General features: G+C 37.3%; 1 protein-coding gene across 1 annotated transcript in view; it reads right to left on the bottom strand.

Moving 5' to 3' along the window:
• STK24 (serine/threonine kinase 24) overlaps window positions 1–24,303 on the bottom strand; it is a 52,243-nt gene that overhangs the window by 7,526 nt on the left and 20,414 nt on the right. The window contains exons 3-7 of the mRNA XM_071430940.1: window positions 8,618–8,674; window positions 5,605–5,713; window positions 5,328–5,485; window positions 1,192–1,377; window positions 800–945 (exon numbers count right to left, since the gene is read on the bottom strand). Coding sequence (XP_071287041.1) covers window positions 800–945; window positions 1,192–1,377; window positions 5,328–5,485; window positions 5,605–5,713; window positions 8,618–8,674 — 656 coding nt within the window. The remainder of the gene's footprint in view (window positions 1–799; window positions 946–1,191; window positions 1,378–5,327; window positions 5,486–5,604; window positions 5,714–8,617; window positions 8,675–24,303) is intronic.

Genomic DNA, 24,303 nt, shown 5'->3' with positions numbered 1-24,303 from the left:
GTAAAGACCAAGATCAGGATTCTATTGTGCAGGCCACTACATATAAAGACAAGTATGAAAATTAAGGTAACTTTTTTTTGGGTAAATTAAAAATTTAAACCAAGATACTTCCCAGATTTAAGGAAGTGAAGCATTACAGATTGAAAACATTTTCCCAAGTCATATTAACAAGTTAAATGAAGTGTTTTATTGCTATCTGAAAACTGGCTTTAGCAGAGAACCTCAACTCATTAGGAAAAGGGGATAAAACTAGAAAACTAAATTCACTTTTCTTGCCTAGAAAATTAGCTAAGACACTGGAACTGTGGTCACTGGAAGGCATGAAGCCATTAATACTGTAAAGAAATAAACAGCTGTAATGTCACCCAAGAAATAACCTGATGCTTGCCATTAGCATGCAGCCTGGAACTGCGGCGAATAGTTGTGTTTTCTTTACTATGAGGTATTTAATCCATTTGTGAAGAAGCTGTGGCAATCTCTTCACCTGAATCTTATTTGCACAGTGTTACTTGGCTGTGCAGTTTAAGACCTTCTGCCTGCAGAACAGCTGGGCTCATGTCTAGGAAGAACCCTGGACCCTACATAAAAGAGAAGGTAGCATAGAATATGGGCCAGGAGAGATTTTCCTCAGTGACTGTTACTTGCATTAAATCCCTGCCAATACTAAAATTGAGATTGCATTCATTTAACAAGGCCACTAAGCTGAAAATCTGCAAATAACTGAATACAGCAATACATGTGGCTAAAAATAACTCCTTGGCTCCTAAAGGAGGATATTTTATAGACTCCTCAAACTTACGGATCCGAGTCATCAGAACTGGAGTCGTCATGACTTTGCTCAGACTTCCATCTCTTATGCCTGTCAATGAGGTCAGCCAAATAAGATGTTTTCTTGGAGTTTCGTAAAATGAACTTGTGTTTTAAAAGCTCTTTTGCAGTAGGTCTCTTAAAAGAAAAAAAGAGACAGTGGGGTTTTTTTTTACCATGTTTAAGTATTGAGTGACTCACTACAAAAACAAAGAAATCCAGAGTTTAGTCTTGATACAAATGAGATTTTAAATATATACAGTATCTAAAAATATACCTGTCACTTATGTCAAACCATATTAGAGAAGGTGAATGACACTTACTCATGCAATCCATGTAAAGCAGTCAAGTTCTCTACTACACACTGACAAACATGAAACTCACAAAGCTTGGGTCCTTGTTTAAGCAGGCCTCGACAAATTCTTTGAGGGATTTACTGAAGTTTCCTTCCAGCGTTGGTGGATTGTTCTTAGGAATGAGGAACAAAACTTTCATTGGATGTAATTCTGAATGAGGTGGCTCTCCTTTTGCAAGTTCTATGGCTGTTATGCCTAATGACCAGATATCTGCCTGTAAGAAAGAATGCTTTTAAGATTAGGTTGGAGAAAGAGAAGAAACATTGGCTTGCTGCTCTAGTTTAACCAGCAACACACATCTGCTTGCTCACACCGTCCCCTGGTGGAATGGGGGAGGAAGAGAATTTGAAGGGTAATGGGAGAAAACTTGTGGGTTATGAACAGTTTAATAATTGAAATAAAATAACAATAATAATAAATTATAACGGAAAAGAAAATAGAGAGAACTAACACCCAAGAAAGGCAAGTGATGTAAGTGGAAACAGCTGTTCTCCTCCAACAGAAAGATGCTCAGCCAGTCCCTGAGCAGCAGGGACTTGCCCCTGGTTTTATTGCTGAGCATGAGGCCATATGGTGTGGAATATCCCTCTGGTCAGCTGGGATCAACTGTCCCAGCTGAGTCCCCTCCCAGCTCCTTGTGCACCCCCAGCCTGCTCACTGGTGGGTGAAAAGCAGGAGAGGCTTTGACTTTGTGCAGGGGCTGCTCAGCAATCAGGAAAACATCCCTGAGTTATCAACACTTGCAGCACACACCCAAAACACAGCCACATACCAGATACAGTGAAGAAAATTAATTTTACCCCAGTCACAACCATCACACTTGTAAAGGTAGATTTTAAAGCTTTACTGTAAATAACTTCATGTGTAAATTGGTTTTGTTACCATTGTTTTATGTGATTAGCCTCATAGCCCAAGTAAACAGAGTTTCTTGGTTGTCTCCACTCTTCAGTACAAAACAGTTTTACTAAATAGAGTTTAAATTTTTTGAAATCAATACTACTACAGCAAAAGCAATGGCAGAGTTGTTATAAACTAGCATTTTATCTACCATATTCAAGTACACTCTGTAAATACGGGGTAAGACTAAAATATTTACATAAAGTATTTTAACTTGCACAAGATTTTTCCTCAACATAAATTAGCTAGTACAACCATCAGAAATTTAATACACTAGAATATAACTTCCCTGGAGTTTAACACTGGTTTTATTTATCATTCCTTTTCACAGACTAGAGAAATGCATTCTTGAACAGTAATATTCAGCTTTTTGGTCCAAGTAGCCTCTAAAAGTTTTCACCATCAAAATGTGCTACTCTTTCTAGGGAATGCTGTCTCCCTTGATACAAATCTTATTGCAAATCTGCCTGAAGTAATGTGAAGCAATGCATTGTAATTCTCTCATGTTTTGCTGAAATCACAGACCCAAAAGTTAAGAGAATGGATAATAAGCCTGTCAGAAAGGTAAAAGAAAAAAAATTTCACAGAAATGTCTGTTCCAAGGACAAGATACCAATTAAAATATTTATGTTTGGTTTTTTCCTGTTTCTTTTTAAGTGAAAGCAGAACAAAGTCTTATTCTCAGGAAAACAGGAAAGATGTGACATAAGCTGTCTGGTTTTACTCCCAAACAGAGCAGTTGGGATTTTGATATGCTGTAAACAGATCTATTTCCAGGTGCTGGACAGAGCAGAGATTTCATTCATCACTGCTGTCTTTACAAAGTACCCCTGAACCCCACCTGTGTCATCCCTGTGGATTCTCATGGTTATCTTTGACAGACTTGTACACATCCATTCCACTATCACAGCCACAGTGCCTGGCCCAAAACAAGCTCCTCCTTCCTTGTTCAGACAGTACCCTACTGTTAAGAGCTTAGTTACTTAATTTCGCAAGTAAGAATGAAAAAAAATTCAGAGTCAATTAGCATACCATTGAATTTATGAAATGCCATTTTGTTAGCCCATGTTACAGAACAGTTCCTGAGCACAAAGAATTACATAAGCACATGAGCCCTGAGTTTCATTTATCTTAATAAGAGCATTATCAGCTAAGCTCTCCTCAAGCCTAATTATGAGTAACTTCCCTCTAGCAGGAAAGCTTTTCTTGGTTACAAAAGAAAAATGTCACCTGTGAAGATGAGTCTTCATGTTAACTGATTATTATTATTTCCAATTTATTCAGAATTTCAGTTTCTCAAGAGTGAAGTGTTAAAGCCACATAAATGGATACTTTTCCTCTGCCAGACTTTCAGTCGCAGGTGGAGAGTGTGTATATGAAGTATAAACATCAAATTTATATGTGTTTGAGTGCACAGACTTCCACCTGCACAGACATATATGTATAAATACTTCCTTTTTTCCTCATGTACTTATAACTCTACTGCTAGTGACCTTCCTCCACAAAAATGAACAAAAAAGTGCAACAAACCATGGCTGGTATAGTCATGTGCACTAGACTCTTTGAAGTCCCAGATGGGTTTTGGAAACCCATCATCAAAAATAACTAACCCCATATTCCTCTGGAACCATATCCTCCCCTTTCACAGATAAGAAAGGAAGTACCAATTGCACATGTACCCAATTAGGCATTTCTAGAATGGACTTGACTGTGACAGTGAAACCCCAGAACAAGCACAAATAGTTCTCCTCCAGATGTGGTGACACTCCATTCACATGTTGTAATTTTTAAAGTTTCAAATCTTGAACAGAAATTCTTCTTCCAAGTTCAGATGACAGTCACCAACTCACTGGTAACTACTATTTACTGCAATACTGCCATAAGCCTTTCCTCTTCTAATCTAATGAGTAAAATTCAGTCTGGCTTTGAAGTTCTTGTAAGTCAAAGAAACAGGCTATGTGCAAAAGAAAGACACTTTCAAATCAAATATCTATTTTTTACAGTACAAGTTTTATAGTAGAAAGAACAGAGAACTAGATCTATGAAAAATGAAGCATGCTAAGAAAACATGTTTTCAGATAAGACAGGAATCAAAACAGGAAGCAGAAGCACTGCCAAAACCTAGAGCCCTTTCAAGCTTTTATTGGGAATCCTCATCAAGTATCCAAGACACTTATGTCCATATGACACTGCAGACTGAAACAGCCAGAATGAAAAACCTAAGAGCTGAATCATACTTTGTCCAAGTGATGGTCACTCCCAAACCTCAAAAAAACAAAAAACCCAACCCCAACCAACCAAAACCAAAACGAATAAACTAACTAAAAATCTCCCACAAAAACACACAAAGGGAAAAAACAACAACCACCATTCAAAAAATGTTTACTCAACTTTAAATTGGGATTTGGGGGTTATTTAAGCTTCTACAGGCTCTACAGTGTTTTGCTTGTTATAGCCTCTTTACAGAAAGATATCAAACAGGGAATTAAGCAATAGTACAGCCTAGACCAGAATCAGCCTTGGCAAATGGAAAGAAACATCCCAACCTGTCCCATTGCATGGAGATACAGCCAATCAACAAATCCCTACAGGGAAATCAGAGGACATGAGCAAGGAAGATGAGCTCAGGGAAGAACATAAGGAAATACTGGTTATTATAATAAAGAAAGCTGATCTTAACACAAATTGGGCTTGAGGGTGACCTTTGTTTCAGACCTACAGCTGCAGCAGTGGGCTGGGCAAAGAGCCTTTCCTGATACATGGGTGTCCTGCTGAGCTAGCCCGGCCATGTGGGGCAGGGAGAAGGCAGGGGCAGCCAAGAGCTGTAGATGTACCTCAAACAAACAGAAGCATAAAAAACAAGTAAACAACACAAAGAACTTTGAAAAAAGCAATAGGCTTGAACTGGCTCTAATGGGCATATTCCTTTCTGGCAAGCAGGGACACTTTTTCTAAATATCTGCACTCTTCTACTTTTAAAACAGCCAAAAATACTTATCAATAGAGTGGGAAAAAAAGGTGATGAGATGCACTCGTGAATACTGTATCATTTCTTGCCATCTGGATTGTCTTAATAAACTAGAAAACTTAAACCTTAGATACAAATTAGGAAATCTTTCCTCACCAACAGCTTTTAGCTGCTAGGTGTCACCTGAACACATCCTCATGTAGACACAGCCAAAGTTATAAGCTGCATTCTCAAGACCAACCTATATAATTCGATTTAGAAAAAGGAAGGGACTTTAGTAATGCCTTGAAGTACCTCACCTTTGAATCATATGCTGATTGCTTTATTACTTCAGGTGCCATCCAAAATGGTGTTCCCACAAAGGTATTTCTCTTTATCTGTGTATCTGTTAGCTGCCCAGCTACTCCAAAATCTGCCAGTTTTACTTCCCCTTGTTCTGACAGCAATACATTAGCAGCTGCAATAAAGAAGAAGAAATACCAGAAATTAAGATATCTGACACCATTTGACAATGTAAGGGTACTCATACAGGTTTGCATGAGTTCTTCTGATATTCATCACAATAAAACAATTTACCTTTAATATCTCTGTGGATTTTCTTCTCCGAATGCAAGTAGTCGAGTCCTTTGAGTATCTCCCTCAATATTGTAGCAATCTGAGTTTCATCAAGTGAGCCAGGCTCTAACTAGGAGATGCAAGAAATGTTTAAATATGTATAAAAAAAGGACAAACAGAAATAACACTGTGACTACAAAAAGAAATTACTCCTTCTGTCAGCCCTCAAAACTTCCAATTTTCTAACTTCATAATGTGAGACAAAACAAAATACTCTTTTTTAAAACACATAGTTCTAAAATGGCTTAATGAACAACAGGCAAAGAAATAATTTATTTTAAATATTACGTAAAATTTGTTAGAGGTGCCATAAAGACAGAGCCTTGAGTTTCTGCTTTGTGGTCAGGTATGGTGGTCAGATATACTAACCTTTGAAAAGCATCTGATTGTTAACATTACTCTGAACTTAGATGTGCAACTCCACAGACCCTATGTGGACCCAGATCTCAAAGCCTGAGCAAGAAGCTAAGACATTCAAGGTACTACATCCATCAGTCTGTGACTACGTACTGCACTGGACTTTGAGAAATTCTCTAAAACTCAATTCAAACTGACAGGCTGAAAGAACATTACCTTTAAAGCATTAACTTTTTTCAAGTAATACTGGAAATATAAATCTGCTAATTGTTAAAAGATTCCAAGTAATTTTTCTTATGAGAAGAATCGGTAACGTTATATGATCCCAAAGTTCTTTACATGTGATATGAATTCTAAAATTGAGAATAACAGAGGAAAGGTCACTACCCAGAGAGACAATAAGGGCATCTTAAACCCTGTCCTTAAACAATAGAGGCATCTCCAGGGAGACACTGAAACTTTGTGTCCAACAGTTAATATTGGAAATATTCCACTATTCTAGTTTACTCCACAACAGCACTCACTGAATCACAATCAAAACGTTGTACCTCTAAAGCTTCATTCTCTGAGAAGGAAAGCATTTCAGATAAGGATTTTCAGATAAAAATTAAAAATAGTACAGCCCTCAGAAATCCTCATGCATAGCAACAGAGGTAATATTTCATGTAACAATGCATTTGCTTTATCTTTGCAGCTTTAGTTATAATCTTATTTGCTTTTCCTTAGTTCTGATAATACACACAATATTACCACTGAAACCCACTAAGACATTCTCAAAGCTTTGCTCCAGCCAAGCTGTAAGCACCAGTTTGAGACTTGGTAACATGACACAGCACATCTAATGGGGGAAAACCTCCTATGTCAGCTTCAGCTCACCTTAGTGAGGAGGAATTACTGAAAACAGAGTAAATCTGAGAAGACTGGCACTTGTACCTTGGTCACAAACTTGAACTATACTCAAAGTTTGACCAAAAATGTACATGCAGTTGCATAATATGTACTTTTTCTTGTGAGGCAGGATTTTGAAATCATCCAGTGCATATTCAAGTACAGAAAACACCAAGCTAGAATGACATGTCTGCACTCGGAACATAAAATTCAAGGATCTCAGTAATCCTTGCCTCAACTATGAAAATGTGGCAAAACATGCCAGGTTCTAGTTGAGAACCATAATGTGCACGTTAGAACTAGGAGAACATACACCAGAACATAAACTGAAAATTAATGAAGCACACAAAAGGTGCTTAATAGACACTTAGAGGATGATTTCATTTCTGGGGTGAAATTTCTTCAATAGCATTTTAAGATGTGAACAAGTACTTTCTACTATTTCTATGCATCAAACTTAGAGAATAAACACATAATCATCACACAAGTGAAATTTGTGAGATTTTAAAAGAAGAAGAAAATATGGTAACGTGTTTTCATTCTGCTCTTTTATACCTATACAAAGAAAGTAATAGCTAATTTATAAAAGCAAACCTAATTTCTAGTTGCTCTTCTGTCTAGAAGAAAAAAGTGATCACAACAATAAATACACTTTTTTTATCACATCTTTTTGGAGAACTTCATAAATTTTTACACAACCACAGAACTCCTAACAGATGTGGAAGCTAAAGATATAAATGGGTTCAAAAATACACAACTGCAAGAAGCCCACATTTAATACCCACTCCTGTGCTCTGGATGTCACCAGCAGAATCCCTTTACTGTGACCTTGTTCCTTTTGCTATTTCCTCAAGCATTTATCAGTTATCCTATCTGACAACTGCAAACTCTGCTACAAAGACATTCTGCCTCAGTTTGGATAACAATTTTCACATACTTAAAACATGCATTATTATTTCTCTAACAGTGTTTTTTAAATCCACAGTGAACATAAGGAGGTGTGTCATTTGGGAGGGGGCTTGGGTGCTTTTTAATAGCTGAAGTGAATGTCAGCATCCAGTTACAGAAAACATGATCTGCACTGACCCCTTTGAATTCCAATTCAAACCTGGCAACTCCATCCCAGGTGCAGAATGAGGCCCTTGCTCCTGTTAAATTTCATACCCTTGATGACTGCACAGCACTTTGGTCCATCCAGGACTCCCTGCAAGGCCTCTATACCCTCCATGGAGGGTATAGTCCAGAGCTATAGTCCAGAGCTTCTTCTATTTCTTTGAAATATTATTTTTAATACCAGCCTAAATTGTACTTCTGTCTGGTTAGCCTTCAGAAAGACCTCAAACAAGGAACCTTTTATTTGTTTGGGGGAGGGGGTGGTGAAGAAGATACATTAAAATGTATAAACTTGTATAAAAGTTGTAGTGGCAGAATTAAGAGATACAAAAACCTATTTTCAGGCACTAGTGCTCTCTGGCTGACTGAAGATTACCATTCTAAGATGTTTATATCCTGCTTCCAATATTATGTTGCTTAGTTCCCTTCTATTTACACAAATAATCAGTCATGCCTCATGGAAAATAACATTTTTCAGGCATTGACAAATACTTTTATCCTTTTCTGAAAGTGAACATTGCCACAGCCAAGTGATCTATTATAGTTTCCAGAATTATAAGATAGGAATATAATTATGTGGAATAAAGTAACAAAAAACCATGCATAATTTACTTACTAGATCAAGGGCAGAGCCTCCACCCAGATATTCCATTATTATCCATAATTTTGTATCCTGTAAAATAAAAAACAAAAAAATGTATTAAGGTTAAAAAAAAAAAAGAAAAAAAGAAGTAACTTAAATTAATGGGACTTGTCCCATTCTTTTTGATGAAGAAATTATCTGTAGTTTTGAAATACCACTAACATTTAGTTGTTCTTCAAAAATATCTCTGGATTATTTACTCAAGAGTGTGTGCATGGAGGAGAATGCATTTTAATTTTAAAATTCCAATTATGGAATTTTAAAAAATCCATAATTCCAAATTTCAATGATTCCAAATATCAAATAGTATTACATATAACATATTTCCTTTCCTTAGAAAATATTATCTCGATTTTGTTGATCATCTTTATTTGTGCAGATACCTCTAAATATTTTCTTTAGTAAGCTTGACTCCTGTCTAGTTTCAATTGAAATAGAATTTATTCTTCATTTTTTTGCACTGTTTCATTTTCTTGAACAGTCAAGTAGGTTTTCTCCACTAATGCTTATGCATCTGATATATGGTATAGAATTTTTGCACAGTTTTGTTCAACAAAGAAGAAGCAAAGCAGTAATGAAGACTGTTTAAAATGACTATAACAACTTACTAGATTCAGATACTAAAAGAAAAGCTAACAACAACATCAAGCTACTATATTCATAAAGAAAACCTTGGTACATGTTACAAGACTGTTTAACACAAGATATACGATGCAGTGTGCTAAGAAAGAGACTGGAGGCAATCATTTCTTTCCACTGTTTGCAGCATCTTTTTCCCAAATACACTAAAGAGAAGCAGTTAGTTCAGCTTTTCCTTACAGTACCAGCCTTAAAACACACAACAAAGCAAAGCCACAAATCTACTTCGTAGTTATTCAAATGAAATTGCTGCACAAAACACACTGGTGGTTTAGTTTTTATGATTATCAAGTTATTTTACACTCTGTTAGTTAGTTTCACCTCTATGGTATGTACCAAACTTTCACAAGACCTCTAGCATAATAATATAGATATCTCTCAGAGCAAGGAGCACATAAATAGCAACGATATTCATTTACTTTATCCGACAGAATAAAACTTCATGTAAAAATAATGGCACATAGCCAGGACACCTGACTCTGAATTCTCATCTGTAAGGATGGATTCAAATTTTTAGAGAAGTGGTAAATGTATTGCAGGACATAACTTCATCTAAATCCTCTGAAGGATTAAAATTTTAGTCCTTAGGACTCACTTAAGTCTTTTAGTGATTATTATATCTATAGTTCACTGCATCCACCCCCTCTCTGGACTCCTGCTGTAGGTAAATGTGCATTTTTCCTACCCCCAGTTACACATACCATACTATTTTTAGATAAGACCCTGGATTAGGGTTCCTTCTTCATCCACTATTTTTAACACAGAGCTTCAGCTAAATTTAGGTACCTTTCTTCAGGAATCAACTCATCAACTCATCAACAAAGTCTTGTTAAAAATATTTCAAGAGAGCCAGAACACGTATTTTAGAAAGAAAGTGTAATTTAAAAATATAATCTATCTCAGTACTGAGAGACAACATCCCGATAGTGCTTACTTTCTTGCAGACACCACAAATATTCCAAGAACTGTAACTCATCTTGATAGAGTCTCTTACAGTACTGAAATACTTGTTTTTCTGCCAAAACTTTTACATGTTTTTCCTGTCCCTTCAAGGCTCCAGGTCTTAGCAGCTCCAGAATAAGAACATTACTGAGATGTGTCTTATAGTGAGTCATCCTAAACTTGATCAAAATTTTATATTTATATTTTGTGGATAAAATGTGTTTCAAAGCTACATGAAATTTCCTGAATATTCAAAACTCACACTTCATTTTAATAGTAACTTAAACACATGAAGTCGACTGTATCACTACTTCCTAGTCCACTGGAAGTGCCTGGTTGGGAAAGAACAAGGTAAAGGAAGCAAGCAAACCCCTTGACCCTTTTCAAAAACAGTGAAGAAAAGAAGAGAAAAAGAAAAAAAAATGGGAAAAACCCCCAAACATCCACAACACCTCACAGAGATGTCAACATGAGTTGTGTCTTCCCTTTTCTATTATCTCAAGGATTGAAAGAGTTAGCAACTCAAAATAAGATATAATTTCCCAAAAGAGAAACTCTCTAGAATGCTAGGTACCAAATTCTCCAGCTGAAAACTAGAAATTAGAAGTAGGAAATAACTCACATAAATATTTAAGAATATAATTTTAATTACACAGTTGCACAACTGTATTACACAATTACACTACTACATGTTATACTACTTATAGTTGTAGCAAACCTTATGGAGCTTGGGAAAGCTCCATGGAGGATTGAGGCTTAACAGTAGGAACTGCTGAGTCATGATGAGACAGCAAAATAAGTTCCTGTCTCTGACCCCCCGTCCCAAAGCTTATCTCTGTAAACCCATAGCTCACTTTTCCCTAGCCCCCACTATTGGACAAGTTTAGGTCCCCCTTACTATAAAAGGGTTGTTTTAGCTCATTTGACAGAAGAAGAGTTGTCACCGAGACCCTTCACAGACTTCCCAATAAACCATCGCTGTAGAACCACCAGGACCTCCTTCTCCTCTCTCAAGTCTGTTGCTACCTAGCAAGCAAAGAGCTGAGATCCTAAGAGAGCTTGCAATCTCTAAAGAGCTGACAATCACTAAGCTTGCTAAAGGGTAACCCGCAGCGATGGCCACGAGCTAACTGGGCTTTCAGGCACTCTGTCTCTCTGAGGGATTGGGCTCCCGGACTGTCCCGCACCACTCGATAATAAAGCCAAGATCGAGCTTTATTATACATAGTCTTTTAAAATCATCATTTATCATTTTAATTGTTTTTCTAGTTCAACTAGTCTTTGCTCTCGAAACTTTCATCATCAGGTGCCTGAGGCTACATGTCTGAATTTACAATACAAAAGCCATTGATCCGCTAAACTCAGTAATTCTACATTTTAAAACAAATGAAGTATGGAAATACAGTTAAGAAACACACACAAACACATAACTGTATCTGTATCCCAGTGTAAAGCTAAGTAATAGCAATCTATTACAATTATGCCATCTTTTTATCTGGATCCCTATATTCAAAGTTATTTTTAATTCTCTATGGTTCCCCCTTGCCTCAGAAATATTACTCAACTTCATTGATGGTTTTAGGTTTTTATTTTCAAAGTTTCCATCATTCATATGAAGTACTTGAACAGATTCATATGTTGTACTCAAACAAATTTAATTGCTATGGTAGCAAATCTTACTATCACCTTTCCTTATTTCTTTTTGGAATTTTTTTAAGCTTTCTTATATAAAACCTACATATATTGCCTGACAAGAAGATGCAAATAAATCCTTTTGCTAAGACAGCTGTAATGAATTTCTCAATATGTATTTCATTTTAGAGCCAACAACTACATATACTGACTTTATGTCTGTGGGGGCTTGGATGCTAGGTAGCACTCTGTCACTCCCTTCCTCACTGGTTATGGGACAGAGAATAAAGCAAAAGGCTCATGGACTGAGGTAAGGACAGGGAGAGAACAATCTCCAGTTGCCCTCATGGGCAAAGCAGATAAAAATGGGGATATCAGTTTCATTTATTACTAATCAAAGCAGAGTAGTATAATGAAAAATAAAACCAAATCTTAAAACCCATTTGTCCTGGCCCCTTCTCCCTGGGCTTGAACTTCACTTCCAAATTTCTCCATTTCCTCCCCCCAGCGGAACTGGGGATGGGGAATGGGGATCATGGTCAGTTCATCACATGTCTCTGCCACTCCTTTCTCCTCAGAGGGAGGGCTCCTCACACTCCTCCTTGCTCCCACAGGAGACAGTCCTCCATGGACTTCTCCAATGTGAATCCTTCCCACAGGCTGCACTATTTCATTAACTGCTCCAGTGTGGGTCTTTTCCATGGGATGCAGTCCTTAGGGAACAGCTGTGCATGTCCCACAGTGTCCTAAGTCCTGTCAAACCTGCTCCAGAGTGAGCTTCCTACATGGTCCCAGTCTTATTCAGGCACATCCATCTGTGTGGGTGCAGGTGGATCTCTGTGGTCCCACTTGAACCTCCCTGGGCTGCAGGGGCACAGCTGCCTCACCATGGCCTACACCAGGGGCTGCAGGGGAATGTCAGCTCCAGCATTTGGAGCATCTTCCCCACACCCCTTCTCCACCGACCTTGGTGTTTGCTGTTCCTCTCACTTATTCTCACTCCTCTCTCCAGCTGCAGCTGTGCAGGTTTTTCCCCTCCCTTCTTAAATCTGTTATCCCAAAGGCACTGCCACAGTCAGGGGCTCAGCCTGGGCCAGCAGCACACCCACCCTGGAGCCAGCTGGCAGTGGCTCTATAGGACGTGGGGAAAGCTTCCAGCAGCTTCTCACAGAAGCTGCCCCTGCGGCCCCCCAGTACCAAAACCTGGCCATGCAAACCAGAGATAATGCCTTGTAACAACAGCACAAGGCCAGCACAGAGCTACTATCAATTGACTTTGGCATCACCATAGCAACAGGCCTCCTTTCCTTCTTTTCTGAGTATCTCTGGCATGCCTTACATTCCCTAACACCTACTGTCACTTTCCTTTTTAAAGCTGCCCAAATTCTTTTTTTGCTTGAACTTCTCACCCTCTTCAGTATATATTCTCCTTTTGCTCTCAAACAGAACTCTGAAAGCACTATATTTTCTTCCATAGCCTAGATTAGTAATTATATATTACACATAATCACTCATACTTTCAAGAAGGTACTACATTTATATACTGACACTAGCAACATTCAGTGCTCCACTTTAAGATCTGAAACAAGAACAGTTTTCTTCTTCTAAGCATCAGCCACAACACAGCGTTGAATTTTCTTCAAAATAAAGTGAAGCCATGGTGAGTCATCCATCCAAATTTAGGATTATTATTTCTCTATAAAATTAGAAGCAGATTAATGAGGGCACATGGAATATTTCCTTTTTTTTGCAGCAAGAACAAGGGGTTTTCCTCTGATATTATGAAACTGGAGAAAGGAACAGCTAGAAGAAACTTTTAAAACAGTTTCTGTAGATCCTTTCCAAACTATGGTTGCTCTTCTTGAGGTCTGACTTCTGATTTTAACTCTGAAACCACAGAAAACCTTACAATAGCAACTTCACCTCTGATGAAGTCTCCTTCATCAAGTTACTTCTACACCATGAAAGTACTTGCAAAATAAGTGCAGGTACCGTAGGTAAAGAATTTCTAGTACATAAAAATTGAAGACTGTATACTGGAGAAAAAAGAAGGCCATCCACCAAAAAATTCGTATAGAATCTCAAAGGTACATTTTAACTGAAATCTGAGGAGGACAGAAGACCTACAGAAACAAGTAATCAAGATTACTATGTGTCCTGGGTTGGCTATATAATGCTTGTATCCCCAGTCATCTGTTCTGTTTATGCTGGATAATAAGTTTTGCTTGTTTTAAGTCCCTACAAAGTTAAAAAACATTTGAATAAACATGGGAGAGGCCTACCTTCAGAGATGCTTTGTATTTCTTTTATGTGAAGAACATACACATTTCTTACACAATGATATTATACAGGAGAGACCAAGCTAAAGCAATCAACCCAAGTATGTACTGATGAAATTGTTTCTAAATCTCCTTTCTTGTGGGAAGGAGAGACTGCAGAGGAAAACCAAACACAGTCACACAAAGAAGGACTGGAAGGACCCTGAAGTAAGTGCACTGAATGACCTGTGCAATTTGAAAACTGTAGTAACAACAGTAAGCATACGTTTGCTTTTAAGTGAAGTAAAATCTCCCCACACCTATTGTAATAAAGAGAATTTCCCAACTTGAATTCATTGTGAGAAAAGGCATTTCCCACCTTACATTTATGGTACACAATTAGCAGCAGAACAAAGTACATTTATAAACGTGTAAAAAGCTTGTTTAGTTATGGACACAAGCCACGTCCAAACTCCACTTAGAATCTCTATTTGCAAGCATTAAAACACCTATGAACGATCAGAAGCTAGAAATACTATATTTGATTGAAATAACATGACAGGTTTGCTAAATTGACCTATATACAGAAATTTTACCATCACTGCATTAGAAGAAAAACCTCGAATACAGAAAAACACAAAAGACACAACTTCAACTGAAAAGAACAGACTAGTACCAAAACTGATATTCACTGCACAACTTGAGATGTGATAATTTGTTTAATAAATTTTTCAGTTATGCCAAAGTAATAAGGGCCAGGAAAAGACTCTTATATTTAAGTACTGATATCAATTTAGTATTGATATTTGTAATTCTCCAAGCATAAGAAACCAGATTAAAAGAACCTTGAAATACACAATGCACACAACATGATAACTTGTCTAAATTGCATTTTGGCTGGAAGCAGTTACCATTACATGGAGATTTGTCTTCTGTTCATCTCATATTTCAAAACCCAGAGAAGCCTGACAGGTGTAGTAATCAGAAGTTTTTTAAAATACTTGCATACTGATTCTTAAATGCTCAACTTGAAAAACAAGATGCAGACATCATGTATCTCATCTTCCACGTCTACTTTAAGCCACTTTTCCCTCCATGTGAGGGGATGCACTTTTAAGCAGCATCTGAAGGCCCTGCTGTTTGTCGAAGCCACCAGGTGGCAGAATCATGTAATGCCAAAGATGCTTTCACCCACCCCACAAGCACAATAAAAGAAAGGTCTGCCCCAAAACAAGCTGTGTAACCCACCAGAGACAGAAACACAAACTACCTGCCTAAAATGAATCTGAAAACATTTATGGCCCTGACACCCTTCATAACAAGAGGAAGAATGATTAACCAGGGAACTATACCTTAAGGGATATAATAGTTCATTTATCTAAATTTTTCAAAGGGCCTTCCTTACAGTCATCAAGCCCAGCTTCAGGCACCATCTTACTTATCTTACTCTCCTTTCAATACCAAGCCACAACTGTAGCCACTAGATCATTATACATTATGAACAATGCTGGTATTTGAGCTCTTGTTATTTATTAACACACATGGACATTGGGAAATTTCAAAAAAGATATAGATCAGGCACAAAAAGTTACGTTCTGTATGATGCCATAAATTATGCATTTGGGAAATGACAGGAAATGGCATTTATGTATTTGTGGTTCCTGCTTCCAAAACTTTCATCAACAATAAAGGTCTGAAAACATGTATCAAGAAGCATCAAGACCTCCCAAACACTGTAAATCTCCTTGCCCTGGAGCTCATCCTATCATAACAAATAATACACATACAAGAAAATAATTATTTAGGGCTTTAGAGAGAAGACACCTGTGAGTTGATGTATTGCCATTACATCTGTAAAATTCATCAGGATTTGCAAACTTTCCACTAGCTGACTGTTCAATTTATAGACCCACAGATTATTATTAGAACAGATACCAGCTGCCAAAATTGAGTTCTTCAGGAGTAAGTACAAGACAGCTATTGCTGTTATTCAGCAAATGAACAATTTTGCTAATGAATACAATTCAGATCTACCTCATGGCCTCAATTCTTGTCATTTTTTGACTAGTTTTAAATGTTACATATATATATATATATATATATATATATACACACACATTATATATTTTTGACTCAATTAAATCAGAACGACACCCAGTGCTGCCATATGTTAACAGCACAGAATGAGTAGCATATCACTATCTGCTCTTTCACTCCATTCTTTTCAGTACACAATCACTGCAAAGGGACAGAAGGTAAGCAATGCACCCCTGAACTTCAAGCAGCCTATCCAGATGCCAGTCTGATTGCTCAATGCCATAGAATAATCCTTTCAACAGACAGCAAGGATTTGACAAGGGATAGACTCACTGATACCAAAAGTCAGATATTCACATTAAGTTTCTCCAAAATTTGAACATTACAGGTACTTAATTCTGTTAGTGTTAGTAAATAAAGTCCTTTCCACTGCAAATGGGCAAATCTATGCTATTACTCCAAAACTCCAGTCCTACAGCTGTTAAACAGTTTCAGGAAAGGCTACAATGTTTTCAAAACTTTTTAGAAATGTCTTCGCAGAAAACAAAGAAAGAAAAAAACCTTTCTATGCTAATTCACATCATCTTTCTAAGACAGTATAGTTTGTTCTTGAAGGCAATCACAATGAGCACTGCAATTTTTTCTCCATAGCTGAAAGAACAGAAAATTTTTAGCCTCATTAATAAGGAATAAGAATACCACCATGACTCCAACATGAAGCACAGAGTGCTTCAATGTACCTAATCCTTCACTTGAGCTTTTCTTTGACAACCTAATCATCTGCTAATGATTTTCTATCTAATTCTTCCTACTACAACAACATGAAATGGTATAGGTTGGTGTATTATTTGAAAGCTATTTGCTTATGTTACTAGAGATTACATTAAGTAAAACCAAACCCTATTATTTTCTAAATAATAAATAAATAACTTGTTTCAAAGCACTTGAAAGTCAGATGGCATGGAAAGACAACCACTGATTTCAAAGAACAACTATTATTTATGAGGTAACAGCACTACACATACACAGGTATGCTACCAAAGACATCCGCTGGATAAACTGTCCTCTCCCGCCCCATCCTGACACAACTAACAATCCATGCTTTAGAGCAGAGTCTTCAAGTACTGTCCCATTTTCTTAGAAAGGTGAAAAAGTATTGAAACACCAACAGATGCCATGAATTAGTTATCTTTAACCTTGCAAATTAATATACTACCTTGGGATTTCGAGGTGTAAGAGGAGCAAAAGCAGATGGTATGAAATACAGATTAAGATAAACTATTAATCACGAAAGCATGAATAAAAATCTTGCCATTCTGAGGTAGATCATCTGGCACACTACTAAAGAAAACAGTTTAACACTATTAACAGTTAAAACTGTTACTAAAGAAAACAGTTAAAACTGATTTTGCTTCCTAAATGAACGATTGAGTTCTACTCTCAATTTGAAAGAGAAGAATGTTGCTTTGAATATCAGCTTCTTCCAGGAAAAACTGACAATAGGAGTAACTAGATGTACCTTTAAAATGATTTTTTAAAGTACTTCTTAATTCCAGAGCCTCCAAATAATGTAACATTTCCCATCTATAGCTAAGTCACTCATTTTACCAGAGGAGATGTCCATCAACAGACACTTTTAGACTAGAAAGCAGTCTAGCAATTCTCAGTCCTGTTTCTACTCTTCCTTGCTGAATTTCTAGAGAAGCAGGCATAAGACCAAATTTATTTAAAATTTCGTCCCCCACCCAAAAAGAAACCAGAATACACACACACAAAAAAAAACCCAAAAAAACCAAAACCCCCCCAAAAAACAAATACAACCACCTCCACTTTCACTGACAGTAAAAGGCAGATCAAATGAGGGAAGAAAAGCTGTCTTCATTTCCACATATGTAAGTGCATAATTAGGCAGGACATTATTTTCCAAGACAATCCACTTGTTCACTACCTCAACATACTTGAATATACTAAAACTTCCATAGTCTGAGTGCCAACTATACTCTCCAAATCCACACCCTTAGAAAAAAAAAATAGCAGCTGTTTAGCAAACATATGATCATCTTAACTAAAGGTCTACATGCCCAAATGTTCCTACTCAAGAAAAAAAAAAATAGAAAAAAAAAAACCAACACAGCAAAAAACCCCTAGAAGGTTCTTCCTTATGATTCCAGTAATATTCTTAGTTTTCATATAATAAGAATATACTGGAACATATAATTTTTATATATATATATATATCTTTATGTATAAAATATGCATAATATATATTATCTACTGGAATAAGAATGTGAAAAGAAAGATCTAGAGCTGAGTATTCACACAATTCACCTGAATTAGCTGGAGAAGGGGTCGATGTCACCCCTGAAAAGTCTGCTTTTACAAAACAATAGATTTTAAAAAGCTACAATGGGCATTTTGTGTTTAAATTTATGATATCAAAGTAAACTTCTGTTTATTTTAAATTGCTTTCTTTACTAAATTACTTTTCCACAAGTACTTGGAAGGCTGTGCTTCATGTAGGTAGCATCTCTAACATGGAAAAATAATTCCGAAGGACACATTTCCCTCAAGGAGAGTAAAATGCAGTAATTTACTCCCACAGAACCTTTCTGGACTAATGCTCACTAGAAATTTAAGCACACAAAGAATTAGGTGGAAATCATCTGGATATAAAGAGGTAATTCAGAAATCTATTTTAAAAATGGGTTTAAAACTGTGGGAAGTAAGCAGCATTTGGTTTTGGCTTCTTTTTTTTCTTCCTCAAACTTTAACCTTAAGGAAGAAGAATTGAAAAAACTGCAAGTTTGGACCTCATCCAAAATATGAAAATAAAAAACTAAGGGAAAGAGGGGAGCATATGTCTGAGTTATACTCCAGAAGTGTAGCATGTCCTTTTCCCTTCCACTGGGGGCACGTTGTTAAGCAAACTGACAGCAATGGACAACTTTGTTAATCTTAAGGGGGCTGCAAGCAGCTGATGAGGACGCATAGAGTTCTCAAAAACTTGTCCCAAAGGAGCCATGAATGATGGTAGTGCTGCAGTAAAGAATATTGCCAGGCTGGGGTGCAGGACTGACAAGTGTTTTGTCTGGGGAGCGTTTCTGAGGCGCTTACCTCCTTTGAAGTCTCTTGGCGTCAGGATGAATGCTAGCTGTCCTGGGGCTGCCATCCCTTTGAGGGGAGGGAGATACAGATGAGCCCAAAGGTTCTCTTCTAAACACAAGTCCTTACTGCAAGCTGGCCAAAAGGTCCCTGCAATCAAAGAAATCATTGTGGTTTTGCATGTGGCGCATTTATGTCCTTTCATCAAGGTTTGTCAGCCATCTAAAATGTTCAACCACAAAGGAAAAAATAAAGGCATCTGCTGGGTAGCCAATGCAGAACAGAAACGAAGTAAAGAGAAGAACTACTCGTTCCAGTTAGGACTCTCTGAAGTCCATGAAAAACACAGGTAACATGACACTTCAGACTGAGCAGAATCATCTCAGTAGACAGTATTTTATGCATGTATACATGTATAAAAAAAGCTGTTTGCCTTTGGAATCATTCTCCAATCCTCTGAAACTCCTGCCTTCTTCAAGTCTCAAGAAAAAATGTCACATTTCAACTCCTAGACACATATACTAGTCAACTCTACTATCTAAGGCAGCAGACACTCTTCAACAATTACCTCTTGCAATCACCACAGCAGTATACAATTAACCTTTAAATGCATCCTTTTTGCCATAAGCTAGTAGTAGGAGAGCTTGCAGAGCCACTTGCTTGCAAAAAAACCCACAACAATGAATGTTCTGTCACAGTGCTGAAAAAAGATTCCTTCTGCAGAGCATTTAGCAGACTTTTGTGTTTGCATGCCAACATGCTAAAGCCACGAGCTACATGTTTTTCCTAAAGTGAGTCATCTCTAACAGTGTCCATATTCACAGCCTCCTTGGCACATTTCCTGGGCACATGCCCTTCCACCATAGAAATGATTCTTTATAGCCCAGCTGTCACTAGCCTAGGCATGTCATATTAAGCACATGATTTCCCAGAGCTGCAAATTAGTGGGCAATCTGGATCTGTAACTTTCTACCAAAGTACATTACAGTGGAAGCACATAGACATATATTTCTTGAATTGGCTGCAAAACCAGCTCCTAGCTAGTAAATTCAAGGAACTTGCACAACAACAGAAGAATAGCACATATTTCACTTCATAAAGGAATGGGTAACCACTACTTTGGAACACTAAGTGTACACAAACTCATACTCTTCCTCCTCCCACCTGCCTACAGCCACTTCCCCTTTCCTTGCTCCATAACACAGTGGTGGAAGAATGAAAAATCCTGCCCTTTACCACCACTATCCTTTTAACTGTTACATTTTTTATTCTTAATAAGACTGACAAGATTCATCCTTTCCTTCCCTGTCTACCAGGTAGATAAGTACTTCATAACCATATCTACCAAGACATTGCCTTATGGGGGGGAAAACCCTATACTGCTAACTGGGGTAAATCTTTTCCCAGAAGTCCACCGACAGAGACACACAAAGATTAATATGTGTATCTCTCTAAGTGCTAAATTACTTACGTGGTTCTATGATAATCCCAACAGACCATCTACTCATCTCCTATAAACAGTTACCAAGACAAAAATGTAACCCATAATCAAAGCTCCAAATGGAACTGAATTTTACTCATACTGGTTATTGATGAACTGTACAAGGTCCCAAACCAGAAAATTGGAAGCAAAAGCAAATCAGGAAATGGGAACCAAAAGTAAATTAGTTCACAGAATTCTTTACCTCAGATAAATTGCATTACATCTAATAAAAGAACCTTGCAGCCAACAAATACTGAGATTAGCAACTTCCCCCCCACAAAAATGTCACTCTATACCTGTGTATCTTAAACCTTCCTCACTGGAGTAGTTCACATCAATAGGACTCAGGGGGTTTATAATTATTCCGTTCTCTATACCAGAAACAAAATTCCAACAAGAACATGAGGCACAAATCCCCCTTCTTCTCCAATGCCCAAAAATAAAACTGCTCTAATGCTTACATCTATTCCTGTTCACCCATTACATCAAATTAAATTAAAAATAAAAGTTACAAATCAGATTTACTTCTTAGCTCAGATATCAATCCATTTATCAGTTTAATCCCTTTTTTTACCACTTACCACAACTTCCAACATCTGCACCCCTGTTTCGCAGCCTATCAAGCTATAACCCTCTTTTCCTACCCCTTTTGCATTCACATGCTATTAAATTCCACTACTCCCTTCACAGAACACACATAGGCCAATCCTTCTTCAAAATTCTTACTACTGATGGCATTGTACACATGTATCAACCCTACAATAGCTCAGGATCTCCAAGTCAGATTTCTGTAAAGCTTATCATTCCAGTCCCAACAACACATAATTTTTCTGGAAACACCTTATTATTTTCTAGTTTTTGTCTTTACAAATTTTACCCTGACCTAATTACTGGCAAAAACACCTTATAGTCACATAAATAATTTCCATTCTCCCTTCTTCTTTAATGTTTTTGTTTTGCTCTTAGAGGTTATTGTTTCAAGGAACTACTGAAGGAAGCAAAAAGGGAGAAAAAGCTTAGTACCTCCAAATGATCATCTTTTATCCCAACTGTTATGCAAGAGCAAAGAATTTAATAGTATAAAGAAAGAACCTTAGGAATTTGTTTGAAAACACTGGCTACTGAATACAAGAACTGCAATGTTTTAGAACTACTACAGTCCTTAAACCTATTAATTGGGCAACTTCCCTTTTGAAGTTCAGTATTTCTGAGTCTAACCAACTTTTTCCAAATAACAATTTCTGAAAGTTCAACATTCAACAACTAAAAATGCTTACTACACATTTTGCCACATGCCATAATGTCCCTTAACTGTAAAGACTCCTCTGCTTTTATACTACTATGTGCATACAGAGCACACAGGCACTTAGAATAAGTAATTTGACCCAAACTGCTGCAAAAAAGCCAAAGTATACTTAAGTAAAAGAAAGTTAACTAAGCAATGCAGACTACCTAACATTCATATTCAAGTTGCTACAAAAACACAGTACTATGTAAGAGCACCAGATTATGGTGCTATGGATGTAGGTAAAAAAGTTTTCAACCAAAATGTTTTAGAGGTTCATGAGAATATCAGATCAATAGGCTGGCAGCCCAGGACTAATCACATTCTAGATGAAAAGCTTTGTACCAGGAAGTGTATCTGAGCAAAAAAATGGGGAAACAGCCCACAAAACTAATGCACATAAGCCTAAATATATACACATACATAACACATACACACACTCTCTTTTTTCAGCTCTACTGCTAGATGGCTGATGGAGGAACCTCCATAAACAATGTATTGGCAGTGGGCTTGCATAAAACTTTAGACTAGTCTGAACCATCAGTGTACAATGCTCTAATCCTTAAGACAAAAGATTTAAAAATATAAATAAAAAATAGGTGGTTAGTCCCCTACCCACTCAGTGAGCTGAACCACTTCACTGAAAGTTCCAACAGCCTCTGTGGCCACTTTTAAGGCACAGTTGGACCTCCCCTTTGCAGCAACAGCAGCAAAAGGTTTACACCTCAATGCCACATTAATACTCTGTTTTTAATTATTTCAGAGGCCTGCAGCAAGAAGTGTAGCAGTTAATGCACAAGTTACAGAAGGACATTTGACACAAGATCACATATGGCTAGAAAGCAATGCTGTGTCATCCTCATCTGTATAGTCAAACTAAATAAAGGGCTTCATGTTACAGCTAATCTAGAAGTAAGCCATTACCAAAACCTGTGGTACTTTTCTCTCCCCCCACCTCCCAGTTTTTGTTGGGGTTTTTTTTGTTGTTTTTGTTTGTTTGTTTGTTCGTTTGTTTTTTAGCTGACCTAGCATTTCATAGACAGAACTCAGAACTAGTTGATCTGTTAGTGTTTGGGGTTTGCTCTTTTCAAGGTTGTTTTTGGTAGGGACAGGAGAAGACATTGAGGAAACTTGTCTCCCAGATGAACCAACTCGTGATGCAGCCAACAGATCCAACACAAGTTACATGGCAGGAACAGGTAAGCAGGATGGGGAACAAGATACTGCTGCTGCCTTTTTTTCATATCTGTTAGATCTGCCTAAAAGCAGGTACTGAGATGTGAAATTACACACATACCATACAGAGGTCAGCAATCACAGCAGTACAGAGGCAGCTGTTAAGGCCATCACAAACATATTACTTCCAATAAATGATATTTTAGATAAAGCTTTCTAAATTTATATTTAAAACAAGATCAGAATAACACGATACAGTTAAGTACTTACACAAAATACAAAATATAGATACCACAGACTCTCAATTTTGAGATATACTAGGTGATGCTTCCCAACCTTGATATGCTTGAGGAGCAAGAATTACTTAGCCATAAAAGGCTAAAAGTGCAGAACTGATTACACTGATGAACAGCAAAATTCTTGAAGTCACGATTGTTTACTAGGCAGATTTTTCAACAGATTGAAAAAATAGGGCAATATGATGCAGATTCCAGAAAGTGCTAAAAATCCCTCCAATTGCTAAAGGAAAATACTGGGATAACAAGTTTCTAAAACTAAAATTTGAAACAGTACAATGCAAACTAGGGACTTTTTTATCATTGAGAGCACAGCAAATGGCTACAGGGAAACACAGTAGTAAAGACTATGCACAACAAAGGTTCAGAGTTCAAGGTAGTATCTCTGAAATAAGAGACCAAACTATTTTAAATGTGAAAACAGACTTCACAGCAAAACAACAGGACTCTAGAAACAGAGTTTATGGGTTCTTTGGCATCCTTTTGCCTTTGTCTTATTTATGGCTACTAGAGGCTCTATCAATGGAAGTTTCCTACTTGTTTTCACAATCAGTAGACTGACAAGATCTGAGAGCCTATCAGAACCACTACAGAAACCTTCTTGCTACCTCCTTCTGAGCAGTCCAGCCAGATGACATCTCCACATTTACTACAGACAAATGAAGGCAACACTCATTCAACTTCTCTGCAGGCCAGGGCTGCCTAATGAGAACAGAGGGTTACCAGTGCTTCAGAAGAATAGTAAGCATACAAGAACATGGACTGGCTCACAGGAAAGTGGGCCTCATTTTGTTCTTAACATTGCCACA

Source organism: Agelaius tricolor, unplaced genomic scaffold, assembly GCF_023055355.1.
Source record: "Agelaius tricolor isolate 1412-34295 unplaced genomic scaffold, bAgeTri1.0.p SCAF_7, whole genome shotgun sequence".
Classification (NCBI taxonomy): Eukaryota; Metazoa; Chordata; class Aves; order Passeriformes; family Icteridae; genus Agelaius; species Agelaius tricolor.
The sequence above is the reverse complement of the archived record's forward strand: the minus strand, read 5'-3'. Positions and strand labels throughout refer to the sequence as shown.